This window comes from Anser cygnoides, chromosome 1 (assembly GCF_040182565.1).
Source record: "Anser cygnoides isolate HZ-2024a breed goose chromosome 1, Taihu_goose_T2T_genome, whole genome shotgun sequence".
Classification (NCBI taxonomy): Eukaryota; Metazoa; Chordata; class Aves; order Anseriformes; family Anatidae; genus Anser; species Anser cygnoides.
The window spans coordinates 191,190,294-191,209,488 of record NC_089873.1 but is presented as its reverse complement, the minus strand read 5'-3'; the positions used below and the strand labels follow the sequence as shown (position 1 = coordinate 191,209,488).

Below are 19,195 nucleotides of genomic sequence, written 5' to 3'. Positions count from 1 at the left end.
AGTAAAGTCTTTACCATTCCAAGCACCTTCAAGCTGCCCAGGAATAGAAAACTTCCCTTTGCTAAGCTCAGTCCAATTTAATACAACCTAAGATGTAACAATTAACAACCAGGTTCAGCCAGTTAGTATTTTAAATATAAAATAAAAACCACAAAAAGCTTTCTCCCAGCTGAAGCCAATAAATGCTTTACATGGGGGAAATGAGCTCTGATAAGAATCAAGTGCCCAAAATACTCAAGTTTATCACAGCAATTTTTGTGACTGTATGCAATACTTCTGAAACTCACAGGGATGCCAAGACTTACTTTTTCCTCAGTCTCACAAGGCTCCAGATACTGCATACTCCTCCTATAACTTACTCCGCTATCCTCACAAGATATGTTCAGCCGCTAAGAACAATTCTGTACAAATGCTTAACTTCAAAAGGCAGCTCCGTAAAGATTTTTAGAGCTCTACGGACAGTGTAGAGTCACACACAGTTAAGGTAACAATACTTGCAACTCCAAGAGCAAAATATTCATTCTTAAATGACACAGGCTACATTTCTGACTACGTGAACTGAAATCCTATCATGGGGGAGTCAGGGAATTAGCCACCGTTGGACACTGCAATGAGTTAGTGCAGAACATCCTTCAGAAGATGCTGACAGATCTGAGCAACAGAGGTTCTACCTTTTACATAATACACAGGAGCAGTAATTCTTGGGTTGGCCAGTGGTCCTCATTGCTACAAATATATCTGTACTTTCCAGCTCAGAGCTTCCTTCAGGCCCTAGTTAACCTTTGCTCATAAAGCATTATGTGTTCCAGAAATGCATAATGGGAAAGGATGCTGTAGCCAGCCCTTTGTATGTGAAAACCCAAGCTCAGGACTGCATTGAAACTGCATTTATGAGGCAGCAGACATGGTCTTAAAGAACACACTGCCAATTTTTCCAGCACAATGTATTTCTATTCAATATCTTAGTGTGATATAAAAGAGGATTTTTCATCCTATTTTAGTCCATGTTATTTTTACTCTGTTTAGCCTTTAAAATATTCTGTCTATTTTAGTCCCCGTTAACATCAGGCTTCTGTTAAGCACTCATACATAACAAGCTCCCTTCCAATTTAAAAAAATTGAATAGTGGTGACAGCAATAATGATTAGACTGTGTGTATATTAATAACCAAAAATCCCGGTACGGAACTAGGCCATTTTGTGGTAGATGCTGCACTGACTGAGGAGCAGAGACACTCCAGGATTTTGTGTGCATTGGGTATGCAACACCCAGCAACAAGTTACCTTGGCTGTCCACTCATTTAAGTTCCCTGCAGAAGTTAAGTTAGTATCAGTAGAAATATTTCAACTCTTATAACAGTATGAAATATGCTGGATGCTTGCTTGGTCCTACGTGACTCTTTACCACTCACTTTAAGATGCAGTTTGAATAATACCTAGTTGGAGAATTTTTCTGTAAGTGACTACCACATAAAGTTCTACTTAACATCTATATTGCTCTTGGGAGATTAATAACAGGTAACTCCCCTGCACTTCTGTACAATAGCTATAGCAACAACTTTTTATTTCGTTGAGCACAGCACTCTCCTACTATATTGACAAATAGCAATGACTCATTCTTGGCAAAGACACTTGCTAATACTCTTGCCAGAATAATTCCTCTCATTTGCAGATTTATTTATTGAAGGCTCACATGACTCCTGGGTGCTGGGCAAACCACTAGGCAAACAATCTGTCTCAGGGGCTGTTTTACTATTTGGTTTCCTACCTCAAGAAGCTAAGCAGCTAAATTGCTTCTATTTCTTAGCTTCACGTACTTCCATCGTTCAAAAAACAAACAAAAATAAAACAACACCCCAAGCATCTTCTTCCAGAAGCACTCTACCCTACCAGACTCTCAAGGTAACTCATTCGATCCCCTTCCTCTATTGCAGATTTGGTTATTCATTCCTTGCAGATTCAAAAGGAAAAAAAAAAAATCACTAAAATTAACACACATTTGTTGTCAACTGCCACTGCAAGGAATGACTACATTGTATTGTATAATGAATGTAAGAAGTCACAGGGCAACATATAATGTCAACCCTGTTCTTGTTTGGCTAACATTATCAACTGGTGCTTTACACTGGTTTTTCAGGTAAGCTCAGAAGCATCTTTGCTTCCAAAACCAGTCAAGTTTGAATGTTGTCAATTTTAGTACAACCATCTTAAGTGATCTAATCCAGTATACAGCCAGAGCAAAATGGCATTTCCCCAGCATGGACAAGTAGCTCAGGAGGCAAGTCTTCAGCTCTGCTGCTGCACCGGGTTTCTGCACGCTGGTTGTCTGACGGCTTTTGTCTAACCCTAGAAACAACTGGAAATAAAACTTACTGTCACTGTGTAACTGCTGCCCAGAGACACTGGTAACCACTCAACTGAAAAGCTGGACACAGCACCCAATTTGCTTTCGTGCTGACGGTTTCCTGAATTTTTTATTTTTCAGCCAAGGATATAAAGGTGCTATGTAAGAAAGCCCCAGGCAAACTTCTCTTTTCTAGTCAAACAAACACCATTCCCTGAAGTGATGACTAACTTACAAAGAGCTTTTTTCCCTCCCACAGAGTTTTAAAAACACACCATTCAGTTCCCTATCAGTTTACCCCATGTATACATCTTAAGTTTTATTAAAGTTTATCTAATAAATATGATACCCACCTCAATTACTAAAAATAATTTTAATAAGAAAACTCCACAAAATCATCAAGATCACGTTTCTTTTTAAAATTAAACCAGCAGAGTAATTTCCCTAAAGATTTAGTTGTACAAAAGATTTATTTTATTAATATTTACTAAACCTATTAACTCTGTCTACTGAACTGTAGAGTTTGTCTGTCAAGCTCTGCATAGAACTATAAATCCCTTGGGAACTTGAGAATATTAAACCTAACAGAGACATAGCAATTAAGTTTTAATAACTTGAAAAGAAAGCCAAAGTTCTCAAAAGAAAGCAGCTCGTTAGTTTTTTAACTCATCCCCCCCCCTTTCCTTATATTATTTAGAGATAAGTTAGGAAATGTTATTGCTATAAAGACATCACAGATATTACCGTACCAACCCAGATCATACAAATTCCCTTAACTATTAATTGGTTTTATTCATCCACATTTTCCCAGACTTCTACCGATTACTAAACCCCACGTCAGAACGGACATGCTCTGCTGACCCTTTTTTCTCCACTGAGAGCAGAGAATTGTCAAAGCCAGACATCTCTGGCCACAATTAGCCACATAAACGGTGCCCAGTTTTACTGCAGAATCTGATACCTCGTCTTTCTGCAAATAGCTATATCTTGTTATTTCAGTGAACTCTATACTTTAACTGCAAGAGTTTGAATTAATAACAGACACCAAATCCCTCCATCTTTTGAAACAGAGGAAAGCTTCCTTGTGACCCTGAAAATGGACAAAGATTTGATGTCCAGCCTTCCACTAACTACTCACTGTCATTTCTGCCTGTTGGCCTAATTGGGGTGTTTTACGATATTGTAACTCCATTACTGCCATTATCCTGTGCTGAATAACACGTCAGCATTTAGCTGTCGTAGGGGTTAATTGCTGTTTCCTGGAGTGTCACAGCAGATCACAGTTGAATACTGAGTAGAAGCTACACATATAGCCTAACAAGGAAGCAAGTGCTTGGACCTAGAAGGTCTGCACGAGCAGAAAGTTGCTACACAACAGTTGCTGTGAGCCTCACGCTCTTTCCCCCAAGGATTTATCTAAGGTCTCTCAAAGCCCTGTGGCCTGACTTCAATCACACGAGATATGAAGGTAGACTGGGCTAACATCCAGGTTTCCTTCTGGGATGAAGGACTTCCTTATTTCAGTGTTCCAGGTAGCAGGCAAGAAAAGGTAAAGCGACCATGTATTGAACGGTTCTCTTTACCTTACTGTAAAGGGGCACCGAAAGATACAAAGGCACATGCATTGAACAAACATTTGCAGAAGAATGGTCTAGATAATCATCAGGCTTCTACACCTTTGCTTTTTGGCAGGTCTATGTCACCTGAATTGCTATACTCTGTCAGCTCAAGTATTTTCCCGAGAGCCTTCCACCAAAGTGTCGCTGTTTACCCTGTTTGTTAGATAAGGAACTGCAAAACGCGAAATACAAAATCACATTTGGACCTGGGACCTCACCTTACATCAGAAGCATAACCAGAAGATGGGAAGAAAACAAACTAGGCTTTATAAGGCAGGCAAAACAGAAGGTTTCAGGGTAACTTTGACAAAGGTGCTTCCCTAAACGAGCTTTAGATGGTGAGGGAGCTGCATCACATTAATCCCCAGTGAAGTGGGAATGTGTAGAGTGTCGTAACTGCACATGCTGGAAGCATCTTATGTTCTCGATCTCAGCCAGCAGAAACCATCAATGAACAACATTTGCAGTGACCAAAAATGGGAGCTTTACGAGGTTGTGGCGTGCTTGCAGCACGCACATTTTGTCACCTGAACAACAGTTGCACAACTATTTAGTATTAGCACTGTCCCTAGAAGTGAGAGCAGGATTTGGGCAAAGAAGTGTTTCATTTATTTTAAATAATGTCAGGCTGTCTGAAGAATACCTCATCAGTTATTTCAACATCATTACCCTGCAGTAAGAGGCAGGAGGACGTGGTGCAGGTCCTTAAGGGGCGAGTTGCTGCCCTTGGTGAGTACGGGTTATCAGAACTGAGCTTACCACTGGCAGCTTGGTTCTCACCAAGGAGGCAGGAACAAGCTGATCTAAGACTCAGCACAGAACGAGTTTCTTGTGGGTCATCGTAATTCCAGCATTATGCGCCACAGTTAAGCCAAGAGACTTGAAAATCAGCTTCACATTTTTCCTTCAGACTTCTCAGTGGCTCAACATCACACCAGGCACCCAACCGTTCCTTAAGTACCAGTGCAGCCACAGCTAGCAGCAGTCCTAACTAGCAGATAGCTCATTTGTCCTCTAGTTCGTGGACCATGTTATACGTGCCCAGAATTCCCTTGAAGTAACTCCGCAAGCTGTTAATTGTTTTTGTCTGCTGATAATTAAAAAAATCTCTGCAATATGTTGCATTTACAAATAAACGAATTGGAGGGATTCCTTGTTTTCTTTCAGGAGAGCCTGCTCAAATTAAAAATAGGTTTCTCTCAGTGACACAGCTTGTTCATGACAGGCTACTAGTGTATTCCTCGACAGAGAATATTCAGGCAAGTCTGTTCTTCTGCAGAAACTGTCAAGACATACTATACTTTTTTTGGCTTGACTATTTTCAACTGGTTTAAAAATACTGACATTTAACCCTGCTCCTCATTATCTAACTGCGTAAGACTAACTGGGTCAAATAAACAGAGCATCTTACGTTGTTTGTTTGAACTAATAACAAGGATGCAGGAGAGCTGCTTTGACATAAGGAAGCGCTCTGCTTTTTCAAGACCATAGTACTCAGCCAACCAAACCAAAAGTAAACTGTGAAGTCTAAACTTTATGACAGTTCCTGTATATGCACAGATTTGAGATTTATGGAGAGAGCAGAAAAATGAAAGGGTTGGAAACCTACCAATGCAGAAAATAAATCATACTCTCCATAGCTAGTTCTGCCACACAAATAATCTGTCACAAGATGTCTGTAGTGTTGCATTTAGGAAAACACTAACAAGAAAATTCAGGATACGTAAGAGGGAAACCATCTGAAGCACCCACAGGATAAGCACATCCCACAGCACAAGATGCACACCTAACATGAGGCTTTGCCACAGCTTGAGGAGTGAGCTTCAGTGACAAAGCTGAAGAATTCATTTTATGACCACATTTTGCTTAAGTGATGCCTGCCATGAAATATAGGCATCCTACCAAGAACCACGCTCACAGACCATTAGACCACTAAACTCAGAAATTCACTATCTACATTTATTATGGTGAGGTAGGAGGGAACACATAGTAAAAGTTATTAGTTTTCTATGGATTTTGATCCTCTTCCTAAATTATCCTGTTTCCAAATGGAAGAGAAAAGGACTTGGCAATAAGAGCACAAGACCCAAGCCTGCAAGAATGAAAGAGATGACACCAACCCTAAGCTTGTCAGGCAACTTGTCTCAGCCTTCACTCCCCCACCAAAGCCCTGGTGTCCCCTTGTCCAGCTAGCTTCAAAGACCAGAGCATCTGAGCGTGCGTGACCAGCATGCATACTGCTGCAACATAGCATGATCGAAGCTTCAAAGGACATCTGAATCACCCTAGCTCTGAACAATACTCCTATTCCCCAGGCTTTAAAAAAAATAAGATAAAATACATATACACACAACAACAACAAAGTTCTGACCTTTCAGAACTTCAGAATTACTTGAAAAAGGTCTGCCACTTTGGCATTTCCAGGTTCTATAACATGCCAACTGCTGAAGCAATTCTCAAGTTAGTGGCAACTACTCCTTCGCTCCTACAGCAGTGGTTGAGGCCCTTTCTTTCCAAAAGATTGTGTTATAGAGCTAAACCGTTTACAATAAAACTGAGGTTTCAGTCTGTAGAAAAGCCGGTGGTTTTCAGATAACCTGCTATGATGGCATCGCACCATGTTAAGATAAATAATGAATGTGACTGAAGTCACATAGAACGAAAACAAAACTACCTGAGGAATTCTGAAGCAAGATATCCAAACAGTTTTGTCTCAAAACCATCTTACTACCTAACTTGAAGCAGTTTAGCTTCTCTAGCAAATCACTGTCTATATATGAAACTGAGTAAAACTGACCCTCTAACATCACTACCTCTGCGAAGCATCAAGTATATGTCATTATGGCAAAGGCAGGTGAAAACCTAGACGTTTCTAAAAGATTTTTCTGATCAGTTGACGCAGAAGTTTAAAAGGCAGAAGAAACACTTATGCAGGCAGGAATTAACCTCCTACAGATGGAGAATTGCTTAATTCTAGTTTCTGACACAGACCAATCAGCCTAACAAAATGTAATGAGACATTTTTCTAGCATGAGCCAAATGTATAAAGTCTTTTTCCTTATTTCTAATGTCAAGGAAACTTATTCCTTTATATGATGGATGAGCAGGCATAAAGAAATAGCCAAGCTTCAGCTACAAGAATGATGCCCTAATTCTTAAAAAAGTGAAATTAACCTTTGGAAAAGGGTTTAATATAAGTAGTAAATCAGTACTATGTGAACCACAAAAATCAGATCACAGACACCTACATAACTTAAACTTTGCTTTCTGAAAATGCAATCAAGCCATACCCTATTTCTTAGCCTGAAGCAGCAGTTCTCCACTACCTTCAGTAAATTAACAGTGCAGGTGAACCAATCCTACTGCTTTAAACTGGCCTAAAGCTAAGAAAGGAAAATTGCTTATGTAAAGAAAAACAAACGCAACACAAACCAAAACATCAGCACCCACAAACACCACAAACCGTAAACGTGCATGAACAAGGCATTCATCCCCTTCAATGAAAGCAGAGGAACAGATATGAACATAAGTATCCTGGTGGAAGAAAGAAGTGTTCAGTTCCTACCCTTCAATACAAAAGACAATCCTGAATTGTTTCTACAGATGTGCAATATTAACTGTATCAATCGAGAGGATCAGGATCCATAACTCTTTTACCTTCAGATCAGACAAGCTCTTAGTCTTGTTTCTCTAAAACATCACCATGCTTCATTGTAAGCAAAAATGGCATTTTGCAGGTAATCTCTCTTTTAACAAAATCCTGTTTTTACTTCATTATGCATCCTTACGTTTCCATGATCTCTTGTGCTCATTAGTAAGAAGTATGTTAGTATGGTGCAAATAATCCTATCTTCAAAGCAAATAGATGCTTCCTTCACTGCCCCAGTGAAGCCATAATTTTGTTACCTATACAACAGAAAATAGAGCTGGGTAACACTTAAGGATCATCTGTTGAGAGAACCCTTCACATATGTGAACGTCATTAACAGTTTTAAGATGAAAAGCATTTTCTGTCATTTTCCTCAGACATAAGAGAACTTTTGCTAAAGAGAAAGCAAATTTTACATGGAATTCAGGCAACGCTCTTCCTTTCTTCTATGTAATATGATCTGCTCTGTCCTATAGCATGGACAAGGCATTAGAAGGATGAGTCCCCAGCTGCTAAAATACCCACAGCCTAAAGATCTTCTCTACGGCTTGTCAAATGTGATCACTGCTAGAGCTGAAGAAATGATGGGAAAAGTAACTTAGAAAAGTTTATTTCAAACTAACAAAAAAATCCAAAATAAAAAAATAAGAAGCAACCATGCTATCCTCCCAGATTTGCAACTATGGAAGAGTTATTTAGAAACCTGGCCTTTGGATTCCTAAAGGTCCTGGCATTCCTCGTAGTCCAAGTGCCCCCATTTCGTCCAAACCAACTATCCCAGTGTCAGAAAACACTAACAGGAGAAAGAGCACCTCAGATAAGGGAAAACAGTCCTTCATGAATGCTGAAACAGGAAAGCATGATAAAATAAAATTAACAGGCCAACTCATTCACCTCTCACAGCTCAAACTTATTAGTATTACTTCCTGAAAAAACAGGAATCTAACACTTAAGTTACACAGTGCTGTGTGTACTTAGACCTACGGGTCCAGGTGACACCTACATTTTTTCATTTGTAGCTAATGCAGTAGACTCAAATCAAAGCAGCTTTTCACACGAGGAGCTGTACATCTTCGTATCCACACCACTAACTTGCTATACAGATCAAGTAACTATAGTTATCAAAGACTGTATTTATTCCTCAAAAACAAAGCAGAACAATCTGTTCTACTTTGTATTTTTGAAGATTTACCTGATTAGTGGACCCTTTGGAGAATACAGAAATACTGCATTCTTTCCCTAGCTTTCCTAATTAGCTTTCTTTACTAATTCCCAGTACTACACGGAACAGACGATTACAATTCCAAGCTGACTGGCAACTGAAGAACTTACTGGCCCCCCAAACTCCAGGGGAGCATCCTAGATGCCCACCTGAAAGAGAGCTGATGGTTGGCTAAAAGTGATCTTGCCTACATTGATCGGTTTTCTGGAATACTAACTTAATCTGAAAGCATTTGGGCAGACGATAGCAGAGAAGGAAAAAATTCCCATTTCCTCTCTTAAGCAACAGACAGAATGTAATCTTCCAAGCGTCTACAAGGTATTAGCAGTACACGACTTGTTCACCAGCAATTATCTGTGCACCTTACTACCATACTTTTTAGTAGGACTGAAGAACAGCTGATAGCAATGCTCTGGAGTTCCCAGTAGAGATTAACTTTGATTTTAGTCTGAAAATCTGACAATGACTTTACCCCATTCCTTGGGAGCAATCAGAGTCGGATATCACCAACAAGATGTACACGTGCTTTCTTCCAACAGCAGAAGCATCAGGATCCCAAAAAAAAGCAACACCCTCACATTTTCTCAGAGCTTGACAGATACCGCCTCCTGTTGTAGCTTTGCTCAAGAATTTGAACTATGGATTCATATAAAGCAACTCAATTACCTTGTGCTAAAGAAATTTGTATAGTGAAGCTAAAACCTTCTGTCAGGAAACCATAACACTACACAAATCTTTCTGTCCTGATGAGCCACAGGACAGAATCCAGTATTGGATCCATGTTCTTTGCCTGAAAATGGACATGCTGATTAGTATTTTTAACGGCCTACTGTTCAGGTTTTCCTCCTTTAAGCAGTCCTAGTTTTCCCAATGGTTATTACGAAAAAAAATGTAGGCAGCAACTGAGCGAGATCTGCTTATGTCTAACATTTGGGTAAATTCAATGATCAGATCAGAGTTCTAATTCTTAAGAGATCTAGGGCAGTTTATAGACACAAATACCAAATAATAATCTACAGATCTATCCGTATTTAAATACAGTGAATAATGGTGCCTTAAAGATTTCCTTAAGATTTTTTTTAAACTGCATTCATAAACTTGGGAAGGAAACATGCCCATAAGAGCAAAGGCCATGCAAGTTACCAGGTAAATTTGTTGATGTTCTCACATGTAAGAGAGTTTCCTCAGAGGCTGTAAAACCATCATAGCAATACTACCCTATGGAATAACAAAAATAAGATACTAACAAAATAGCGAAGCTCTTTAAGCTCTCATCTTCACTACTAGAATACAAGAAAACTGCACATAAAGCTTCCCTACAGACACCAAGCCACTAACAGGGCACACCAAATTATACTGTCAAGTTACTTGGATGTTTTTTTTTTTGGTTTTGTTTTTAAAGAATGCTACACAATACCATGGTAGCACAAAGATTTTTCCCTACTCATGTTTAATAGCTCATCCAAACAATGAAGCATGGAAAAGATGCCGATGAGGAAACATTTCTTTAGACTGACTGCCATCTGTAGCCACTGGCACTGAGCACGTTCTTGCACTAGAGCACTGTTGGCTGTTAAATGTACGTCTATATGGTAACATGGGATGTAGACTCACGAGTCCAGGCACATGAATTCTGCAGGACACACGCTGCACTGGAGATCCCTTTCTATTAACACAATTACTGTATGGGAAAATACTACATACAGGTTCAGAATTGGGTCCACCTAGTTTTGCCCTTTTGCTACTGTTATTTACAGCTGAGAACGCCAATTGACACAGAAAGCTCTTCTTTCTACCACGGTGAAAGGAAAAAAAAAAAACACCTACCACGGCTACACCTACCACGGCTAAGATTTATCAGCTGCAATATCCAGGATCTTATCTCAGGCTTTCCAGAGCCTCTTTGGGTCATCTGATTTCCCTTCTTCAGCTTCCCCTCTCACTGCTCTCACAATTCAACATCAACAACACGCCAACAAAAAACTTCTGTCCAGGTTAAGAGCTGTGCAAGACGACTTTATGGCATTTCCAATTTAATTAAACAGGAACTGAATCCAAGAATTACACTCCAAGTAAATCCAGTACCCAAAATATTTTCACTTGAAGAAGCTTCATTAGGAAAAGGAAGGAAAAATCAAGTGAGCATATGTACGCGTGCAGTTAAGTCTGCAAGGGATAAACATTTGCAGATCATTATGCTAAGTTTCTAGAATTCAGTTGAATCAAGCTAGGGGATTAGTCTTTTCTATTCCCAGTAGTTCTCTAAAGAGAACAGGAATGATTGATTTTTCCCTCAACTGCATGATTTAGAAAAAAAATTAGCTCTCAAAAACAAGCCAAGACAGTTGTTCGATCACATCTCACCTGCTGCTGCATGCCAAGGAGCAGAAGAGGGGAAAAAAAGTCACACAAAGGGAAAGGGCATCAATATTTAAAGGCTCTAAGCCCAGCTTGGATGCTGCAAAAATTCATTTTTAGCATTAATGGATTTTAAAGGTGGAATATATTAAATATAATGCTACAGAACTTCATATGAGCAACTTCAATTGATACATTTTAGGCCAAGTAATAATCTGTTACAGTTACAACATGCAAACTAAATATTTACTATGGCAATCCAACCTTGAAAAAACAGCAATAACCAACTGAAGCAAACTACCTTAGAATTAAAAGAACCAGTGGTAATTATTAACAAAATGTTTGTTTGTTTTAACATATGGTTTGCTTTTGCAAAGTTCAGTTCTATATTAAAAATAGCGATAGAAGTGCTTGACCGTGAAAAAAAAATAGAAACACTTGGATTTAAAATCAAGACTGACGTAATAGAAAATATTTTTTGATGCACCAATTCAGAAGCTCCACAAGTCTGCACTCCTGATTTGGAAAAAAAATAAAAAAAGACAACAGATTATCCGGGCTAAAGAAGTCACTTTCAATATTTGATGTGTTCCTGATGTACCACGTAATCACCAATTTTCTTCACTTAAAAGACTAGCAGCAAACGTCAATGAGTTCTTGCTCATCTGACATGTCATTGTTCTGTTCCTCTGTTTTTGTTCATGTCCTAAGCACTTCCATTAGTTTTGATGTTTATTTAAAAACTTCTAATACTCTTGTCTTCAGTTTATGGCTGAATACCATAAGCAAAGGCTTCCACATATTAAATTCTCAGAATATATATCAGATGAGAGGGCAACAGAAAATTATAACATGCGATACCTGTTTTCCACAAAGCATTTTTTTTTAAATGTACAAGTGCCTAGCTGGAACTAAGCTAAAAGTTCCTTTCAGTGTTTGCAGGGAGGCTTATCAAAAAAGATGGAGAGCGACTTTTTACACGGGCAGATAGCAATAGGACAAAGGGGAATTGTTTTAAACTAAAAGAGGGGAGATTGAGATTAGAAGTTAGGAGGAAATTCTCGACTATGAGGGTGGTGAGGCCCTGGCACAGGCTGCCCACAGAAGCTGTGGGTGCCCCATCCCTGGAGGTGTTCAAGGAGGTGTCCATCCAGGCTGGATGGGGCTTTGGGCAACCTGGTCTGGTAGGAGGTGTCCCTGCCCATGGCAGGGGGGTGGAACTGGGTGGGCTTTAAGGTCCCTTCCAGCCCAAGCTGTTCTGTGACTCTATGAACTTGAACCAAGTAGGAATAGATACTGTTTTCCTTGCCACTTTTGCAAAAACCTATCTACTTATTAATGGCTTATAAAGGATTCTGCATTCTTCAGCAATACATCAACAGTGGTTACGTTTTACAGGTATTTCAAGTATAAAATGTGTTCTTGATGCTGAAATGATCCAAGAATACTGATGCATGGTACATCTGAAATAAAAGCTCAACTTTACACAGGAAATGTTGTTGAACAACTATCACTTTTCAAACTAAAATCACTCCAACAGCCATTACAACCACTTCTTTAGAAGCTCTGCCAAAGACACACTTAGCTGAGATTAAGTCTGTCATCTCCAACTATAACTTATCTAAAGTTACAGGAACAGAATGGATAATTTTCACAATTTTTTATAATTATAAACTTTAGGTGATGTAACTTCAAAGTAGCCAGACAACACACATGTAAAACATGGAGAAAAAAAAAAAAGCCCATCTTTTTAGAACTGTTTTAAGTCTTAGATCTTATTTTTGGTTCATGAAAGGGAAATAAGAAGATATCAGCTAAGATTCTAAGTTGGGGAAGATACAGTGCTATGCACAGATTGAACCCTCCTATTGTTTCTTCCCACTTCCAAACAAGACCACTGCATTTATGAGAAAGCTTAACATTTATGAAAGCAATTGCTTGCCCTACTACTCCTCGCTTGATTCTAGTCCCTAGCCCCTAATCTGCAGAGATAGTTTGCTGTCCTCCTATCACAAAAGACTCACAAGGTGAAACTGGGCAATAGATTCTCACATCAGCAAAGTGGCTTGGTAGATCTGTCACTTTCACTCTGCCTTTGATGGTAGAAAAGAGCATTTAGCCTCTAACTTATTTCATGAGTTGCTTTCCGTAGTGGTCTTGTGTATCACTCCAAGTTCTGGCATTCTACGGTGCCTGCCAAGCTGGCATGTAGGAAAGTGAGAATGTTTTGGTCAATGACATTTCCTCCCAGTTCAGTTTCCCCACTACATTAACCTTCCTTCATATCTCTTAGCTCAACTTTTTGTAAAACAATAATATATAAAAAGTTTAAAGTACATATGCTACCAAGTACAGAAAGTAATTAGAATAAGCCTTCAAGTACTTGAAAATAGGAGATCCCCTCTATACTTTTTTGTAGTACAATAGTTCCTATCTTTCAGGATTTTCTGTACCCTTGCTCTCTAGCTCTTCCTTTTCCAAATAAATTTCTGTTTTTGCTTCTGTAGATCTGTGCTAAGAAAACAACAGGAAGGACAGATATCACATTGTTGTTACAGGCAGTTTGGCCTTTAGTGAATATATTGAGGTGGAGGTTGTCAACTGAAGGTGGCAAGCAGGCAGCTCAGCTGACCCTCTGAAAGGGACTCAGAAGGGGAGTCAGCATGCCTTCTCCCTAACCCACATACCCAGCTCATCAACTACAAGCAGATCAAGCTGAGGACCTATGATCTTACAATGAATTCTTGCTAAAGCAGCACTTGTAACATCACATCGGATCTACTGAATCGAACAGTTGTCATAGGCTTCGATTTTCTCATGTTTCTAGACAAGAATGAAAAACTTGTCTAAAAAGCACAATAATCTAACAGGATATGTCACAGATGTCAACTGCATAAATAAAATTAGTTAGAACCTTACTTTCTGAAAGCAATGAAAAACATACCAAGTTTTAGAAATAAAACATAGAAGCCTTTTTGGAGTCTAAAAATCCTACAGTAATATTTGTAAATGTATTCCTCCACAGAGGTACATGATTTATCTTCAGGTTGCACAGCTTTCTTTATGCATAGAGAATCTTTATCCAGGCCTTTTACTATTTCTGAACAGGCACCACAGGACTCACATTGTTTGCTTCTGCCCATTTAGCAGGACTAGTCTGAATTCAGATCAAAACACAAGTCTTATTTCCAGGGTCAAAAAATGTCCACATTGCTTTAAGTCAGTTTTAGAAAGCATAAGAAACTCAACAAAACAAGTACAACCATTTTCTTTCTTCTGTGTTGAGCTCCCAATACATTTGGGAGCAAGGATCCAAGTTTTCACATTCCTATGATTGTAGTCCATTCATCTGGCTGCCTCGGGGAACAGATACCACCAACGGCTCACTTTCCATTGAGGATCTGCATCATTTTTTGGGTTAAAAGGTCCAGTCAGCCAAGTATGGCAGAAAGCTCATCAGGAGCTCAGTATTTTGATCCCACAGCAAGGAAACAGCTCCCTTAGAGAGGGGCCATACAGAAGTGGAAAACTGAGAGAAGATCGTCTGAGCAGATGGGAGTCTTCAGCAAAACATTTGATTGAAACCGAATGTACGTACTGCAATCTTGGCACGTTCAAAGAGGTAGTGTAAAAAAAATAAGTTTCCTTGTCCACTTGTCCAACTAGAATTATTTAAACAACCCTTACTATGCAGAAACAAAGAAGATAGCTAACTTCTGTTGCAGAAGTAACAGTTTTCATCGCTCAAACTAAGCAGTGTGAGAGGTCCCATCAGGGTGTATTATGCTGCATGGTAACTAGTAATCCAGCCTTTCCTCCTCTGGAGAGTGACCTTGTCCCCTTGGACTCACTGAGAACTCCTAAAACCTGATGAGCTAGGATGCTAATACCTTGGCATGAACGTAAGCTTGAGCTGAAAATACTGTAAAGACAACTGTTAACTAAATCACAGAGATGCAACTGGAAAACCGCAGCTTTCCAGCTGATTTTTTCCCACAATAGTATCCACCAGACTTCCAGATATCCAATAGCTGCTTTGGTACTCAGAGATACAGGCTTTGCATCACCCATTCTGTCAAGCAGGATGAAGTGCCAATTCTAAATGAAAGTATCAGATGCCAATTATACATCTTTTCTCCTGTCTCTATACATACCTCTAATAGCAAGCAGGTATTCAAGTGATATCAAGTTCTGACATTGATATTGAAACAAGCGAACTGTAAAAATGTGCAGGAATCTCCCCAGAAGATGAAGTGCATGATTTAAAAAAAACCAAAACAAAACAAAAAAAACCACACGCACACACTTCTTGTGCATACTTGAGGAACATGGCTACAACTTGCAGGCACTTGTTAAGTACTTAGCTAAGTTCACAATACAATTTGCTCAGACATCCATTTTGTCACAGCTGTTCCATGCAGTGCTGAAGATAGCTTCTTACACTGAAATTAGCCTGTTTTACCCTTTTTCCAAGATCTTACTCCTACACACATAACAGAGCCTAACTATATTCCTGTAAGCATACTGCAGGTCTCACCAGTTTCCGTCTAACTAGTTCCTTTTGCTGAGGCTTCAGTTTGATTTGTACAGGTGGTGATCAGAGACCACAGCAGCACATTTTGTACAAGTCACCCCTTTTAGCATGCTTAAGTGTGATGATTAGTGACTTCCTAAAGTGAGTTGTTTATCTTGCTACCCCTGAAGCCCAGTGAGAGAATTAAAACTAGAAAGCTCGACAAATTCCCCTTTTCTGAGCAATACTTCTTTCTGTCAAGAACTACACCAGAATTTGCTTAGTTACTTACATCTAGAGAATCCTCATTGACCAGGATGAGAGACATGCTCTGTGAAATGAGTCTGCATGAGTACCCTGCAAGAGAAAAAAAATATATATTTTTTGTTTTGTTTTTACAAAAAGTATTAAAGTTTAGCTCGACCTGAAAAGGAAGATCTATAGTTAGGATTAGGATTTCTATTTTGAACTCTTATGCCCACCAAACAGGCATTTGCGTACAGGCCACATTCCAACTTGACAAGTTTATTAGTAACAGAGACTGCATTTTATCTGCAATTCCAAATACAGTGCTTAAGACACTTTAACCAACACAGTATTAATTAGATGCAGTAAACACAGGCTTTATCCCTACAGCAGAAGTAATCATTTCTATACCTAAACTTCATTTATCTACATGAAGGCAGGATCACCTTCAGCACCTCACAGGAAAGGCACAGTTGCAGCTATGCCATACATCTAGAAGCACAAGCATTGCACATCAGCTGGTGCTATCCAGTCCTCCTAGCCCACATCTGTGCTTTACAAACATTTTTACCCGAGAGCTTTCTGTGGAAGGTCCTGAGCTTCATCAAACAACACAGATCAAGTGATATACAGAGAGCCCCTTCCAGCTCCTCTAGGCATCAGGAAATTGTATTAGGTGGATCTCAATGAAGGACTGGGGCATGAACAAACAGCAAGTCTAGAGCGGTGCTTAGAAGGCCGTTCCATACATTCACCAGGACACCAAGAAACATATTCAAAAATACTGAAGACAAAAAATGCTCTGATGTTTTGTAACAGCAAGAGCCAATGACTGCAGTACTGCTTAATAACTCTGAACTGGCAGTTCCTCTATCATGTTTTGTCACTGACATGAGAGAAAAAGCAACATCCAGGAAAAATATACATGGCACTTACAGAATAATCAGTTTACTGCCAACTCTATTCATGAGAAGAAGCAAGTCATAAGATGCAGACTGACCCTACTGCATTCTTCTAAAAGCACATGCAAGTTCTCTTCAGAAGTGGCATAATCACCTGGCTTCATAAAGCAGCAGAGCATTAGCTATTGAAGCAATAAGTGTAAGCCTCATTGCTTATCTAAGTTATGCGAAAAAAACCTAAATACAAACTATGATCTCTCAGTATCTCTATCGTGCTTTTGCATCAAAATGCATCAGAGCAACCTCAAAAAGTAATTGTCATAAAATGAGGTCTCAGGAACGGTTTTTTTGTCCATTTACTTTTCTTAAATGGAGTCTGTAGACTACCAAAGTCTAAGGGTAATGTTCTAATGGTGAACCACTGCAAAGCTGACAGGTTCAAAAAGCAGGACCACAGACAGTGTAAAAAGATTAAGCCTCTCTCCCTGTCTCCCAAGGGCAAGAGAACAACTGAGGTGTGAATTAATTTTCTGTGGGATTTTTGGTTATTTAGGAAGACCACACAGGCTTATCAATTGTAATGCGAATCTTTTCTTCAGGCTACTGTATTTTTTGTAATTGGGCTACTTCTATAGGGATAATCCAGGGTTGACATGCCTGCATCAATGACTTGTGTCAAGAAAGAAAATCCCTCATCTTCTTCTGTGGACAGCATGCTCGTATCACATAGTCAATCACCTTCAGATAGCAAGTTTGATTACCTGCAGATGTTTTGCTTGGTTCATTTTTACAGCTGCGTGGAATATGAGTATCAGATGCAACTTTATAGAAACATTTTCATCTTAACTGCATTAATGAGCTGTGGTTTACTTTCTGCTTTAAAGTAAGATACAGAGGGACATTGAACCTGTTGGGAAAGTAATGAAATACATTCTAATGAAAAGCAACCTACAACACAAAAGTTTTGCAAATAGCCCATGATTCTGCCAGTGAAAACGTCTTTCAGGTGGTAGTGCACAACTGAGTAAGGAAGCCTCAACAGGTACAGACAAACACTGACTTGGGAAAAGAAGTCAGTTCAAGGTTTGCCATTTTTAAAAGTTAGTCCCAGGCTGAAGAACTACTTCCTTAATTTTACTAGGGAGAAAAAGAGGATATTACAAATTTAATCACCTCTCTCCATGTCAGGGTTATTCTTTCCCTAGGGAATGGCAACAGATCTTGCTGCAGGCTGTTACAAATTCAGTTTAACTAATTCAAAGGATTTTCTAGAAGCATGTGATCGGAAAAGCAGCTGCAACAGCAAGCTGTAGTTTCTAAACTGCTGCTCACTGTTTCATTTTAAGTTTTTCAAATCGAGCAAGATGCCATTTGACCACTGGAGCTGAAGAAAAAAATGGAAAACGCTAAGTTGCTCTGCTGTGTGACGTGGAAATCACAGGGTCAGAAGAAGCAATGCTGCAGCTGAGTTCAGTTTGTCTTGTCATCACATTAAATAGGAGCAAGATCAAGCTTAGAATAGGAGGGTCTAAGTCAAGTCTAACATTTTATAAACATCTATGCACTATGTGCAGTTGTAGGACCATAAAGATGTTAAAAACTAGCACTGGTATAAAACAAAGTAGCTGGCAACCAGCAAGCTACAAGGGAAGTTTGTTGTGATATTTTATATACAAAGTTTTATAATAGTTATTTTTGGCAGTACTAACAAAACAAAAACAGGCTCTACAAGATCAGGGCATACTTTTGCCAATGCTTTTGACTTGGTCAACTGCTGGCTCGCAGCCAGATATAAAATGCCGATCCATGCTTGTCAATTGATGTCTGGGTCTTAAATTTAGAAGTCTGCCTACAAGTCCATGAAGCAGATGAATCAGGTACTTCTGGGACTTGTTTCCCTTCAAGTACCCTGGGAGAAAGATTGCTTGAACCAGAGTTCAAGATCGTAGCCAACAGGCACGCTCACACTGCAGGCATACAGAGTACCTGTGAGACAAGAACGCTTATCCTCCGTGTCTACTGAGGGCACGTACGCCCTGCTCAAACTTCGCGTTGGGATACAGACAAGTATATTGACATTGCTTCAATTCCCCCAGTGAAAAATCACAGAATTATTCCAGGAGAGGAAAGACTTCCAAGATGAGGAAAACATAAAGCAGCTGTAGACATGGGTTTGAGTTGTCATTATTTTCAGGTGCACTATACAAATGCACTATAAGGCAAGAGAGAGTCAAGGCAAGAGAAACAGAGGTATGTAGGGACATTGTGGGAGACTCTGAACTTATGACTGCTGGAAAAGAAGATTTTATGGCCTTTCATACGTACAACTACTGTCAGCACAAG

General features: G+C 39.4%; 1 protein-coding gene across 10 annotated transcripts in view; it reads right to left on the bottom strand.

Moving 5' to 3' along the window:
- Positions 1 to 19,195, bottom strand: part of ATP8A2 (ATPase phospholipid transporting 8A2) — a 330,601-nt gene that overhangs the window by 214,144 nt on the left and 97,262 nt on the right. For all 10 annotated transcript variants that reach the window (XM_066989757.1, XM_066989758.1, XM_048072745.2 and 7 more), the window contains one exon: positions 15,997 to 16,061. In XM_066989757.1, coding sequence (XP_066845858.1) covers positions 15,997 to 16,061 — 65 coding nt within the window. The remainder of the gene's footprint in view (positions 1 to 15,996; positions 16,062 to 19,195) is intronic.